Source organism: Eschrichtius robustus, chromosome 9 (assembly GCF_028021215.1).
Source record: "Eschrichtius robustus isolate mEscRob2 chromosome 9, mEscRob2.pri, whole genome shotgun sequence".
NCBI lineage: Eukaryota > Metazoa > Chordata > Mammalia > Artiodactyla > Eschrichtiidae > Eschrichtius > Eschrichtius robustus.
Window position 1 is genome coordinate 44,072,622 of NC_090832.1, and position 12,953 is coordinate 44,085,574.

The 12,953-nt window shown below is 38.8% G+C and overlaps 1 protein-coding gene across 2 annotated transcripts in view; it reads left to right on the plus strand.

Annotated features, from left to right (window-relative positions):
• Positions 1-12,953, plus strand: part of ROS1 (ROS proto-oncogene 1, receptor tyrosine kinase) — a 116,755-nt gene that overhangs the window by 73,071 nt on the left and 30,731 nt on the right. For both annotated transcript variants that reach the window (XM_068551069.1, XM_068551070.1), the window contains exons 30-35: positions 68-300; positions 388-564; positions 4,448-4,616; positions 5,350-5,467; positions 8,735-8,925; positions 12,615-12,698. In XM_068551069.1, coding sequence (XP_068407170.1) covers positions 68-300; positions 388-564; positions 4,448-4,616; positions 5,350-5,467; positions 8,735-8,925; positions 12,615-12,698 — 972 coding nt within the window. The remainder of the gene's footprint in view (positions 1-67; positions 301-387; positions 565-4,447; positions 4,617-5,349; positions 5,468-8,734; positions 8,926-12,614; positions 12,699-12,953) is intronic.

Genomic DNA, 12,953 nt, shown 5'->3' on the forward strand with positions numbered 1-12,953 from the left:
CCATTACTTCTTTCCATCTTTCAGTGCTGTTGCAACACGCCTTATTGTGCACTGTTATTTATTTCAGTACCAGAGGCGGTTTGGCTCATTAACACAACTGTGCAGTCAGACACCAGCCTCGTTATATCCTGGAGAGAATCTCACAAGCCAAATGGACCGAAAGAGGCAGTCCGCTATCAGGTGGCAATCTCTCATCTGGCTCCCATTCCTGAGACTCCACTAAGGCAAAGTGAATATCCAAATGGGAGGCTCTCTCTCCTTATTACTAGACTGTCTGGTGGAAAACTCTATGTGTTAAAAGTACGGCGAGTATATTGGGTACTTTTATTGCCATTCTCAAGTGCAAGGTTCTAGAAAAGTTAAGCAATTGTTCTTATCTACAAAAAGGTTCTGGCCTGCCACGCCGAGGAAATGTGGTGCACGGAGAGTCATCCTGTCACTGTGGAAACGTTTGACACGCCAGAGAAACCTCATGCCTTGGTTCCAGAGAACACGAGTTTGCAATTAGATTGGAAGGCTCCATCTAATGTTCACCTTATCAGATTTTGGTTTGAACTCCAAAAGGTACATCTCACTGTACACTTTTTACAAAAATTTTATTTATTTATTTTTTTGGCTGCCTTGGGTCTTCTTTGCTGCGCGTGGGCTTTCTCTAGTTGCGGCGAGTGGGGGCTACTCTTCGTTGCGGTGCGCAGGTTTCTCATTGCGGTGGCTTCTCTAGTTGCGGAGCACGGGCTCTAGGGCACGTGGGCTTCCACAGTTGTGGTGCGAGGGCTCAGTAGTTGTGGCTCACAGGCTCTAGAGCGCAGGCTCAGTAGCTGTGGCGCACGGTCTTAGTTGCTCCGCGGCATGTGGGATCTTCCCAGACCAGGGCTCGAACCCGTGTCCCCTGCATTGGCAGGCAGATTCCTAACCACTGCGCCACCAGGGAAGTCCTCACTGTATACTTTTAACGCAAATCTTTGTTTTATGCTATAGAATAAATCAAAAGGCCTTTTAAAAGATATCTCTAGGGCATCCAGTTGTATAAATGAGCAATATATTTGACAAGATTCATTGATTCAGGTTTGCCAGATAGAAGTGGTAAACTATCTAGACTAATTTCTGATGGAAAAAATTCCCAGTGAGATTAATTTGCTCTTAAAAGGCTTCACATAAAAGGGTATAAATTATGGTTTACTGGTTTCATAATGTTTTACTTACGTTAGATGTTATCAGCATGGCTCTTCAGTTTAAAGTCCATAGCAATTTGCTGTCTTCTATGAAAAAAAATGGAAAGAAATGAACAAACATAAACCTAAAACCTTGTTTAGAAATGTTCTTTCAGCCATTTCAGGGCTGAATAGCAACAGGAGAGAAGTAAAATATAAAACTAGTTTATTCTAAACTAGTTGGATCTTGGCTTGTAAACTAGTTTAAATGGCTCCTCATCCAAAAATCTTCACGCTTTAACCAATGTAAAAATGCCCACTGAATTTAAGCATCAGTTAATCTAATTCATTCACTGCTAGGGAAAGTCTACATTAATTTTTATACTGATATACTTAATAGATGATTAAGTTTTTATAACTGTGATGTTTCATTTTTCATTATTATATATTTGTGTGTCCGCATTTGTAAAGATTGGTTAGGAGTGTTTTGTTTAGTGGGAACTTAAAAACAAATCAGTACAGTCATGACCTCACTTTTCTTTAAAAATGGAGTTGCTCCCCAGAGGTTTAAAATTTTCCTATGTAAAATACTTTTTATAATCTTGTACTTTTAGATAAAAACTATGAAAAATATGAAACAGCAGTGAATATTAAGTTGGTAAGACCAAAGACCATAGTTCAATCAGATCTTTGCCACTGAGCATGTTTATGACGATTTGTTGCCTAATTAAAAAATGGTCATTTCATAAAAATTCAGTTTTAAATTGGAGAAATTGAAGGATCATCTCTTTGGGGACATCTATTTAGGTGAGCTTAATGTGGTTCAGTTTGAGGTCAAGGGGAGGGATGTAAAGTTCATCTCCCAGATCAAAGGCGTGAACTGAGGAAGGACCTTAGAGGTGATGACTCCAGCCTCTCGTTTTACTGATGAGAAGCCAGAGACCCAGTAAGGTGCCCTGATGAGTCAGATATCACAGCCGTGCAGGGGAGGACCCTCAGGGCTGACTCATCCTTACAGAGGTTCTCCTTGGTTCATACACGGAAGGAACGTGAGTCATCGTCACCCACCCAGCTTCTCAAAGTTTGGGAGAGGGGCAGCAGACAGGGGCCACCTGGCTCAGTCCTCATGACTTTCATGTGATGCTTTTTCTTTCAAAACTTCCACTACACTTGCTCAGCACAGGTTCCAGATAGACCGCTTAAGAAATCATGAAGCTGAACATGTAAGATAGTAATTTCTACATGCGTGACCACCTACAAGTACTAACTGATGAGCACAGTAGAAGGCCGTGTTACATCTAGTCAGAAAGTTCTATTTCTTTTGAGCAAGTTGAATCTAACTCATAATGATAGACAGCTAGCAATGGTCCTGTAACTCCACACTGAAACTCTGAGGGGTGAGTGATGAGGGTGAGTAAATATTTTAATGAAATTTTTTTTTTTTTATTTTTTAGAAAGGAAAGGAGAAAAGGATAAACTTCCAGTCTTCATCTTTTCCTTACATGGAAAAATGAGGGAATTAGAGCACAAGGCTAAATTTTTATCTTGGTCTTAAATTTCATAGATTCTTTCTCACAACAATGTATAGCAGAAGAACATATTCAATTTAAGATTGAGGAGAAACAAATAATTTTGCTTTGGTAATTTTTTTTCATGGAAATTCATTACAATTGTCTTTTTCTAAGCTGTCCAGGGGAATCCCTACCAGAACCAAACATTTCTGAAGTTTCAGTCTCTGAAACTGAGACACTGAGTTTGCACCATAGTCTGCACCATTTCCCTCACACCCTTGCCCAGGAATTTGGAAATCCTCTGTGGTAGCCTTCCCCCCCTGCACCTGTTGGCCTCTGATGAATGGAAAATCCCAACTCCCTTGTGATTTACTGGGGTAGCCCGTGGAACCTCTCCAAGCTGATGGTCTGCCCAGAACATTCATTGCTGTGGTGAGGTCAATACTCCACAGTTTTCCGGCAAAGCCCCTGGTCAAACATCTCCCTCACATTCCAAGGAGCTCTGATAATTTCTGGATGGTGTGGAATGTTGGGCCATCTAGACTATTCACTGAAGGCTTCTATGACAGAGCATTAAGGAGGCAGGACCAAAAGGGGCTAAAATTTTTGAGCCAGGGCTCAGCATTTCTCTCGCTCTGTCTCTCTCAGAAAGTTCAGAATAAATATTAAGGACCCAGTGCATCTGTTTCATTAGGCTGTATGTCTCAGTGGGATTGAGACATTTATGAGTTTAACAGGCAATGTCTCTGACATCAGCATTTCTGTTTTTTTTTTTTTTTTCATTCCTTCTGTTCCTCTTTCTTTCTGGAACCAGGTGGTCTACTCCCTGAAGGTGCTACAGAGAATCATTTCTAACTGAACAGAAAACTAATATAAAGTGCCCATCCAATGAAATGGCACGACCTTGTGAGTGCTAAATGAAAAAGGAGATGTAAAGTCAGGTTTATTTATGGAAACTGACCTTCTTAGGAAACTCTACTGAGGAAAATACAAGAAGAACCCTTGACAGAATGCCTCTGTCTTTTCCTATTTGTACATTGAAAAAAATCATCATTTTCAAACAAGATATTAAGGGTCCAAACATACAGATATTTGTAAAGAAATGTTTCAAAGAAAGAAGTTTAAGATAGCTATAATTAGAGACCCAGTGAAATGAAAGTAACATTTCCTATATTTAACTTGTAACCTTGCTACTTAGTGACTGAGTGATGGTGGGCAAAAATGTCCTTCTTTTAGGGAACTAGGCTTCCTATGTATAAATATAAGGAATGTTGGTTAGATGTCTGAAGAGGGTTTAGGGAGGAAAAACTAAATGTTTTAATTTATAAGTCACTGTGGACTTCTTCAAAGAATCAAAATATGTAAAAATATTATTACTTTGAAATTAGCAAATCCGTGGAATTGAAAGTATCACTGTTTTGATCCATCATTTCCCCTCAGGTGTAAATTTGTGTTCTCAGCCATCCTGATTTAATAAAAATGCCTTTGATTAGGGATAACAAGAAGTCAAGCTTTGAATCCTCCCTGATGATATATAGTCAGGGGTGCACTTCCCACCTTGGACTTATCTTAAGGACCACCATTCAAGTCACTTATAGCTTGTCATAAAAAATAAAATTGCTGTAGGTGGTAAGGATAATATTTGGGATCAAACACTCATAAAGGAGCTCTTATTTTTTAATAGAAAGTAAACTTTAAGTTTTAATTGCCACAAGCTTTTGAATTTCTATGTTTAAAACGTTTTTCTTAAAGAAACAAAATGTTAATTGAGACTTCTTTTTCTAGTGGAAGCACAATGAGTTTTACCATGCTAAAGCTTCGTGCAGCCAAGGTCCTGCTTGTGTTTGTAACATCACAGATCTACAGCCTTATACTTCCTATAATGTCCGAGTAGTGGTGGTGTACAGGACAGGAGAAAATAGCACCTCACTTCCAGAAAGCTTTAAGACTAAAGGTGAGTACTAACATATTCCGCACTTAGAAAACTTTAGACGTTTCTCAATTCTTTTCTCATCGTTTACTTCACTAATCCTAGAGGTTGAGATTTTTCTTAAAAGAGTAAATTACTATCCATAGAGTCTGACTGAAGAAATTGAAAAGGGGTAGGAGTCCTTACTGGCAGTAATGAGATAATACTCATCTGGTCTTGCAGGATCCTGAACTGGGCAAAATTATTTCAGTATTCTGATTTCCTGTCTAGCTATGATATTTTGCAGTAAGAACTAAATGAAAACAGTGTCACTGAGTGTTCAAATATTTACTTACTGACTACTATAACAAGATGCCAAAAATAAAAAATATCTAACAAGTATATTAAATTAACTAGTGTTCTAAAAGGTATACCATAACTCCAAGTTGATCCCTATAGGAATCAAGGGAAAGTGCTCCAAAACTTACAATAATTCTTTTTATTTGCATCACTTATTTCGTGTCAGGCTAAGCTCTATTGTTACTCCTATCACTAATCCATCTAATCTGTCACTAATAAAAACCTCAGTTACACATTTAAAAATATGCAATCATATGAGAATTTTTGAATATTTCTTGAATAAAATTTTTGAATAATTTTCTGAATATTTCTTTAATGTATCTGGCTTTCCTCTGAGTAAACATAGTCTATAGAAAGATGTTTTGCAGAATATTTTATACTTCTAACATATAAATCAGATTTTCTTTTGTTTCCAAAGCTGGAGTCCCAAGTAAACCAGGCATTCCGAAATTATTAGAAGGGAGTAAAAATTCAATACAGTGGGAAAAAGCTGATGATAATGGAAGCAGACTTATGTACTATATCCTTGAGATCAGGTATGTCTGTTTGCAAAAGTGCTTTGTAAACTACAAAGACCTAAGCAGTTAATTGTAAGGTATTATTAGATCAAAAGTAACAATATTTATGAATGTGTATTCATAAATAAACACAAAGGATCTTTAGTTTAAGGGCCTTGCATGCATCATTAGGTTCTTTGCACAATTCCTAGTGGTCAGCCTTGGCACTCAATTACAAGGCAGATAGTCATTCTTCTCAGAAATCTGCAACTGCTTGTCAATGGAAACAATTCAATCTTTTGAGCATGTAACTAATATTTACTTAATACCTATTCTGAGCTGATGTTTGATGTTAGATGATGGTATGCATGTAAATTTCTGAGGTTAATTTGTTTTAGGAAGATGAATAAGGTCTAGTGAGAATTGACAATGAGTTAGGTATTTTTCAGAATGTACAATCAGGTCAAGATCTGAAATGGCCTGCAGGGTATAGGCAACCCAGGATTCTCTCTCCATTGTCAAGATTACAGTTTGTAGTGTGTTCCCAGGGACTGAAAATGTGCCTTTGATGAAAACCTGATGAACATATGCAACCTCAGATCTGGCCAGTATGGGGAGCTCTGTGAATCATAACTGGCTCAGATGAGCTGATTTTGTGCCAACTTGAGGGGAGAATTCCAAATTCCACAGACACTCCCCTCACGGGACTCTGAAGCCATCTTTTAAGAAGCTCCAAGGACAAAAGTCACTTCCATAATTATAGTCCTGGCAACTTGAGCTTTAGATCTATTTTTGCTTCATCTTGCTCTGGCATTCCCATAACCTTAAAAAAATTTCCTGCCCATGCTAGAGAATTATGTTGGCCATATTTCTAACTGAAACTTTCTTGAAATTTCTGTCACTTTTTTTTTTCATGAAGAGTGCAATACATTCTGACCTGCAGAACCATCCTGGTGGTCTGTGACTGCAATTATGTTCACCAACCAGGCCACACTATGGTCTTACTAGGACCCCTGTAGTGTATTCCCCTCAGTAACACCTTAGGTGCATAGCTCCATAAGTACTCTGCATTTCCTTGCCCCCAAGTCTCTACTCTCAGGAGAGGGACTATGGTATAATAGAATGTATTATCTGTCTCAGAGTACCTCACAGTGTCTCAGAATATCTTCTTCAGTCAGGATACTCGTGTGTACTTGCTGATGGTGCAGTGGTGGTTGTAGTGCAAGGTGCATGCACTTGGGAGCTGAGACGACTGTATGAGTTTTCCAGGGAAGCTGGAACAAAGTACGACCAACTGGGTGGCTTAAAACAACAGATATTTATTCTCTCCCAGTTCCGGAGACTAGAAGTCTGAAATCAAGGTGCTGGCAGGACTGCGTTCTAGGGAAGCTCCTTCCTTGCCTCTTCTTAGCTTCTGGTGATGACTGGCAATCCTTGGCATTCCTTGGTCTGTAGATGCATCACTCCAGTCTCTGGCTCTGTCATCACATGATGTTCTCCTTGTATGTGTCTGTGTCCAAATTTCTCTTTCTTAAGAGGGCACTGGTCATTGGATTTAGGGCCCACCCTCATCCAGTATGATCTCATCTTGACTTAATTACATCTGAAAAGACCCTATTTCCAAACAAGGTCACATTCACCAGGTCTGGGTGGCATGAATTTTGGGGGGGATTATTCAACCCAGTACACAGACCATGTTTAAATCCTTGCTTTATTGCTTTCTTGAACTTAAGTTTTCTCATCTGTAAAATGGGATGATGATATCTACCTCTTTAGGTTGTTGAGAAGATTCAATGAAATGAAACAACATATGAAAAGCCCCAGTACGGTGTGTTGTAAATAGAAGGTGCTCAACCAAGGAAGCATTCTTCCTTCTCTTCCTCAGTGGCCAATATCTGTGAAGAGGCACTTTATACATTTGTTTTTTTTTTTAAACGAAAAAAAATTTTTTTTTAAAGGAACCATTTTGAGATATGTCAGAGCACACGGTTCTTTTTTTTTTTTTTTTTTAATTTATGGCTGTGTTGGGTCTTCGTTTCTGTGCGATGGCTTTCTCTAGTTGTGGCAAGCAGGGGCCACTCTTCATCGCGGTGCGCAGGCCTCACTATCGCGGCCTCTCTTGTTGCGGAGCACAGGCTCCAGACGCGCAGGCTCAGTAATTGTGGCTCACGGGCCCAGTTGCTCCGCGGCATGTGGGATCTTCCCAGACCAGGGCTCAAACCCGTGTCCCCTGCATTGGCAGGCAGATTCTCAACCACTGCGCCACCAGGGAAGCCCACTTTATACATTTTTAAGGGTCTCTTTCTCTTGGATCAGCGTTGTTTGGGTTGAACAATGAAATTGCCAATGCCCAACATGAGACTTCACACAATGTACAAAAACACTGTGTCCTACAGCTTTACTTAGGATGGTCCTGAGGTCACTTAGCTCCTGGTCACAGTTGTGACCATCCTTGCTGCCCTTGCTCATTCCCTGTCCCTCAGAGGCTCAGCCCTTGCGGTCCTTGGTGCTCTTTCAGGACACCCACTCAGTTAGTGGGAGCAGAACTGGCTTCCATTACTTATCTTCAAGGTTACTGTGGGTTGGTACTAAGTCCTAAAACGGCTGTGGTCTGAAAAGTTTCAGATTTGAAAAGTTCGTTGTCAGAAAAGACATAATTGGAAGGCCTTGAACTTGCCTTCAGTCTATGGTTCTGTTAAAAGTAATTTCAGTTATGTCTTTCGAACCCAGCTCTTGTTCCCTTCCCATGGTTCGTTGTGAAGAATAATGAGGATTGACACTGAGGCAGTGTAGGTCAATATAAATGGAAGCAATGAACCTTGGAGTCTCAGATACAATGATAACTTTGGTAGCTGAACTATTTTATTTTCCTTTTCAATTTTATGTTCTGTATTTTATCCAGATATGGTATCAGTAAATGACAGATAGCATAAGACACCAACAATTACAAAAAATAAAAAATTCCCAGTTAAAAATTATGAAATAATTGTCTTAATTGTTTGGAATTCTGAGGAAAGTTTGCACACCCTAGTAGTAAGAAGAGGCTCTTCAGCTTTCTCTTGGCCATTGATTATTCGTAATTTTCCAGATGGGCTGAGTTGGTTGGCTCCAGGCACTGTTGGGATGACTTTATGACTCTGCTGTGTTCTGTAGCCAAACCATGTGAGAGGAATGAAATCAAGGGCAAAGTGTGCAACAGGAGACGCTTTGGAGCTCTGTCATTAAATGATATATGAGCACCTAGAAATAACACATATATTGTCTTGTATATTTCCTATATTTATAACTTTGCTCTTTCTTTTGCAGTAAGGGCACTTCAAACAATTCACAGAACCAGAATTTAATGTGGAAGATGGCATTTAATGGCTCATGCAGTAGCATTTGCACATGGAAGTCCAAAAACCTGAAAGGAACATTTCAGTTCAGAGTAGTAGCTGTAAATAATCTGGGTTTTGGTGAATATAGTGGAATCAGTGAGGATATTATATTCGTTGGAGGTATGTTATCATGTCTGTCTATATACTAACTTACTACACAAGGGTTCAGAGGTAAAGATAAGTGAATTCTTAGCATTAGCAGTAAATTGGGTGACTGTATAACTTCACCAATCTATCATTGAAACTACTGAACTGTTCATTTCATCTGATGTGATCTTCCTAAAACATCAAAATCGGCACGTCCTTTTTCTCCTCCGTAACAATCAGCTAATCGTTCATGCCCACCACATCAAGTCCATGTTCCTAGATGGATTTCCAGGTTGTCCACAGTCTGGTTTTTATCCAGCCTTATTATTCTGTTCCTGGTACTCTCAGCTGCTACACAACAGGCCTGAAACTCTACTTCCCGATATCTGTATCTTCCACTGGGTAGCCTAGTTTTGTTCATAACACATTACCTTTCTAATCACATAGGCTAGAAATCTCAGTACCATGTAGGATTTTTCCCTCTATTTGGCCACCAAGTTCTGTTGATTTTATTATCTTGATTTCTGTCTAATGAGTTCGCTTCTTCCTATTTCTACTTGGACTTTCCTAATTTAAGCTACCATTTCTAGCCTGTGCTCTTGGCTTAATCCTACTGCTGACAGTTAATCTAGCTGAAGCACAAGCTGGATCACTTCACCACTCTCTGAAATGCTTGAAATGGCTCTCCATTCACTGCCTTCAGAATCAAGTACAAACCTTTCTGTGGCATTTAAGACCTTTTGTGATTTGCCCTCCAATTGTGGTTCATCTTTCCTGATATTTATCCTTATGCTGTAGCCATGTCAGACTGGTAAAAAAACTTTCATGACACTGGGTCCTCAGCCTTTGTTTCCCTCAGCCTACAGTGCAGGCTTGCACCACCTACCACTTGTCCTTAGCTGGGATTTCCTTTCTCTCACTTTCTGTCAACTGAAATTCTTCTCATCCTTCAAGGCCTAACTTTATTTTATTTTATTTTTTTAAATTTTTTTTAAATTAACATCTTTATTGGAGTATAATTGCTTTACAATGGTGTGTTAGTTTCTGCTTTATAACAAAGTGAATCAGTTTTATATATATATATATATATATATATATATATCCCCATATCTCTTCCCTCTTGCATCTCCCTCCTTCTCACCCTCCCTATCCCACCCCTCTAGGTGGTCACAGAGCACCGAGCTGGTCTCCCTGTGCTATGTGGCTGCTTCCCACTAGCTATCTATTTTACGTTTGGTAGTATATATATGTCCATGCCACTGTCTCACTTTGTCACAGCTTACCCTTCCCCCTCCCCGTATCCTCAAGTCCATTCTCTAATAGGTCTGCATCTTTATTCCCATCTTGCCCCTAGGTTCTTCTGATCATTTTTTTTTTCTTTTTTTTTTTTAGATTCCATATATATATATGTTAGCATACGGTATTTGTTTTTCTCTTTCTGACTTACTTCACTCTGTATGACAAACTCTAGGTCCATCCACCTCACTACAAATAACTCAGTTTTGTTCCTTTTTATGGCTGAGTAATATTCCATTGTATATATGTGTCACATCTTCTTTATCCATTCATCTGTTGATGGACACTTAGGTTGCTTCCATGTCCTGGCTATTGGAAATAGAGCTGCAGTGAATATTGTGGTACATGACTCTTTTTGAATTATGGTTTTCTTAGGGTATATGCCCAGTAGTGGGATTGCTGGGTTGTATGGTAGTTCTATTTTTAGTCTTTTAAGGAACCTCCACACTGTTCTCCATAGTGGCTGTATCAATTTACATTCCCACCAATGGTGCAAGAGGGTTCCCTTTTCTCCACACCCTCTCCAGCATTTATTGTTTGTAGATTCTTTGATGATGGCCATTCTGACCGGTGTGAGATGATATCTCATTGTAGTTTTGATTTGCATTTCTCTAATGATTAATGATGTTGAGCGTTCTTTCATGTGTTTGTTGGCAATCTGTATATCTTCTTTGGAGAAATGTCTATTTAGGTCTTCTGCCCATTTTTGGATTGGGTTGTTTGTTTTTTTGATATTGAGTTGCATGAGTTGCTTGTATGTTTTGGAGATTAATCCTTTGTCAGTTGCTTCATTTGCAAATATTTTCTCCCATTCTGAGGGTTGTCTTTTCATCTTGTTTATGGTTTCCTTTGCTGTGCAAAAGCTTTTAAGTTTCATTGGGTCCCATTTGTTTATTTTTGTTTTTATTTCCATTCCTCTAGGACGTGGGTCAAAAAGGATCTTGCTGTGATTTATGTCATAGAGTGTTCTGCCTATGTTTTCCTCTAAGAGTTTGATGGTGTCTGGCCTCACATTTAGGTCTTTAATCCATTTTGAGTTTATTTTTGTGTATGGTGTTAGGGAGTGTTCTAATTTCATTCTTTTACATGTAGCTCTCCACTTTTCCCAGCACCACTTATTGAAGAGGCTGTCTTTCCTCCACTGTATATTCTTGCCTCCTTCATCAAAGATAAGGTGACCATATGTGCGTGGGTTTATCTCTGGGCTTTCTATCCTGTTCCATTGATCTATGTTTCTGTTTTTGTGCCAGTACCATACTATCTTGATTACTGTAGCTTTGTAGTATCGTCTGAAGTCAGGGAGCCTGAAGGCCTAACTTTAAATGAACCCATTGTGATGCTTAACTGCTGGTCCTTAGGCAAAATGAACTATTGCATCTTATACACACACAGGCCATGATTCTATACAAAACTGACATCATTCTTATTTGCATTATAGTTAGTTATCTGGAGAAGAGCTCAGCAAACCTTTTCTGCAAAGAACCAAATAGTAAATATTTTAGGCTTTCCGGGCTACATTCAGTGATCTCTGTAGCATCTTTTTTTTCCAAATAATATATATATATATATATATATATATATATATATATATATATTTTTTTTAAATTAATTAATTTATTTTTGGCTGTGTTGGGTCTTCATTGCTGCACGCAGGCTTTCTCTAGTTGTGGTGAGCGGGGGGCTACTCTTTGTTGCGGAGCACGGGCTCTAGGTGCACGGGATTCAGTAGTTGTGGCTCACGGGCTTAGTGTCTCCGCGGCATGTGGGATCTTCCTGAACCAGGGCTTGAACCCGTGTCCCTTGCATTGGCAGGCGGATTCTTAACCAGTGTGCCACCAGGGAACTCCTTCAAATAATATTTTTAAAATGTAAAAATTATTCTTAGTTCATGAATAGTACAAAATCAGGCTGCTGTGGCCAGACGTGGCCTGCATGCCATAGTTTGCCAGCTCTGGTCCACATGTTTGTCTCCTCTGCTCAATGAAACTATCTAAGAGCAGGTACCATGTTATCATGTTTATATTCCTCAGTTCAGTACTCATGGAATTAAATGTACATGAAGATGTTATAGAAGAAATAATACTCCCAACCATATAGTGCGTGAAGACTGAGACTTCTTTGTCCCAAATTCGCTAAAAAGATTATACATGTTTCCTCAGCCATTTTAAAGTAGAAGACGGGGTGGGTATATCCCAATGATGTATTGGTAAACCAGATCATTGGAAAAGAAAAAGAAAAGAAGAAAACCTTGATTTTGATTTCTCATGGTGTAAATACTCTCACCATGATTGATTTCAAGCTACCGATGGTTTAACAAGTGGCTTGCAAAAATCCAGTAGGAGCTAACTCTGGCATATCTGGCATATCACTGAGACAATCTAGTTTTACTCTTTGAATTAATTTCTTTTTCTCATTTATTTTATTAGATGGTTTTTGGATACCAGAAACAAGCTTTATACTTACTACTATAATTGGAATATTTCTGGTTGTTACAATCCTATTGACCTTTGGTAAGTATAGTAGATTTAAAAATATAGGTAATAAACTGTTTATTTGATCATATTACTTGATTTAATCTCTGAGTTGATATAATTTTCCACATGAAATCAATTTATAAAATTCACAATGTTACCTTTGGCTATACTTCAATAGCCACTAACACCTGTGAATTTTTTTTTCTAATCTGGGGTAACTTTTATGAAAAATAAATCTGTATTTACACTTCACAGTATACTTTAGATAAAACTACTTGCAAAGGCACCAAC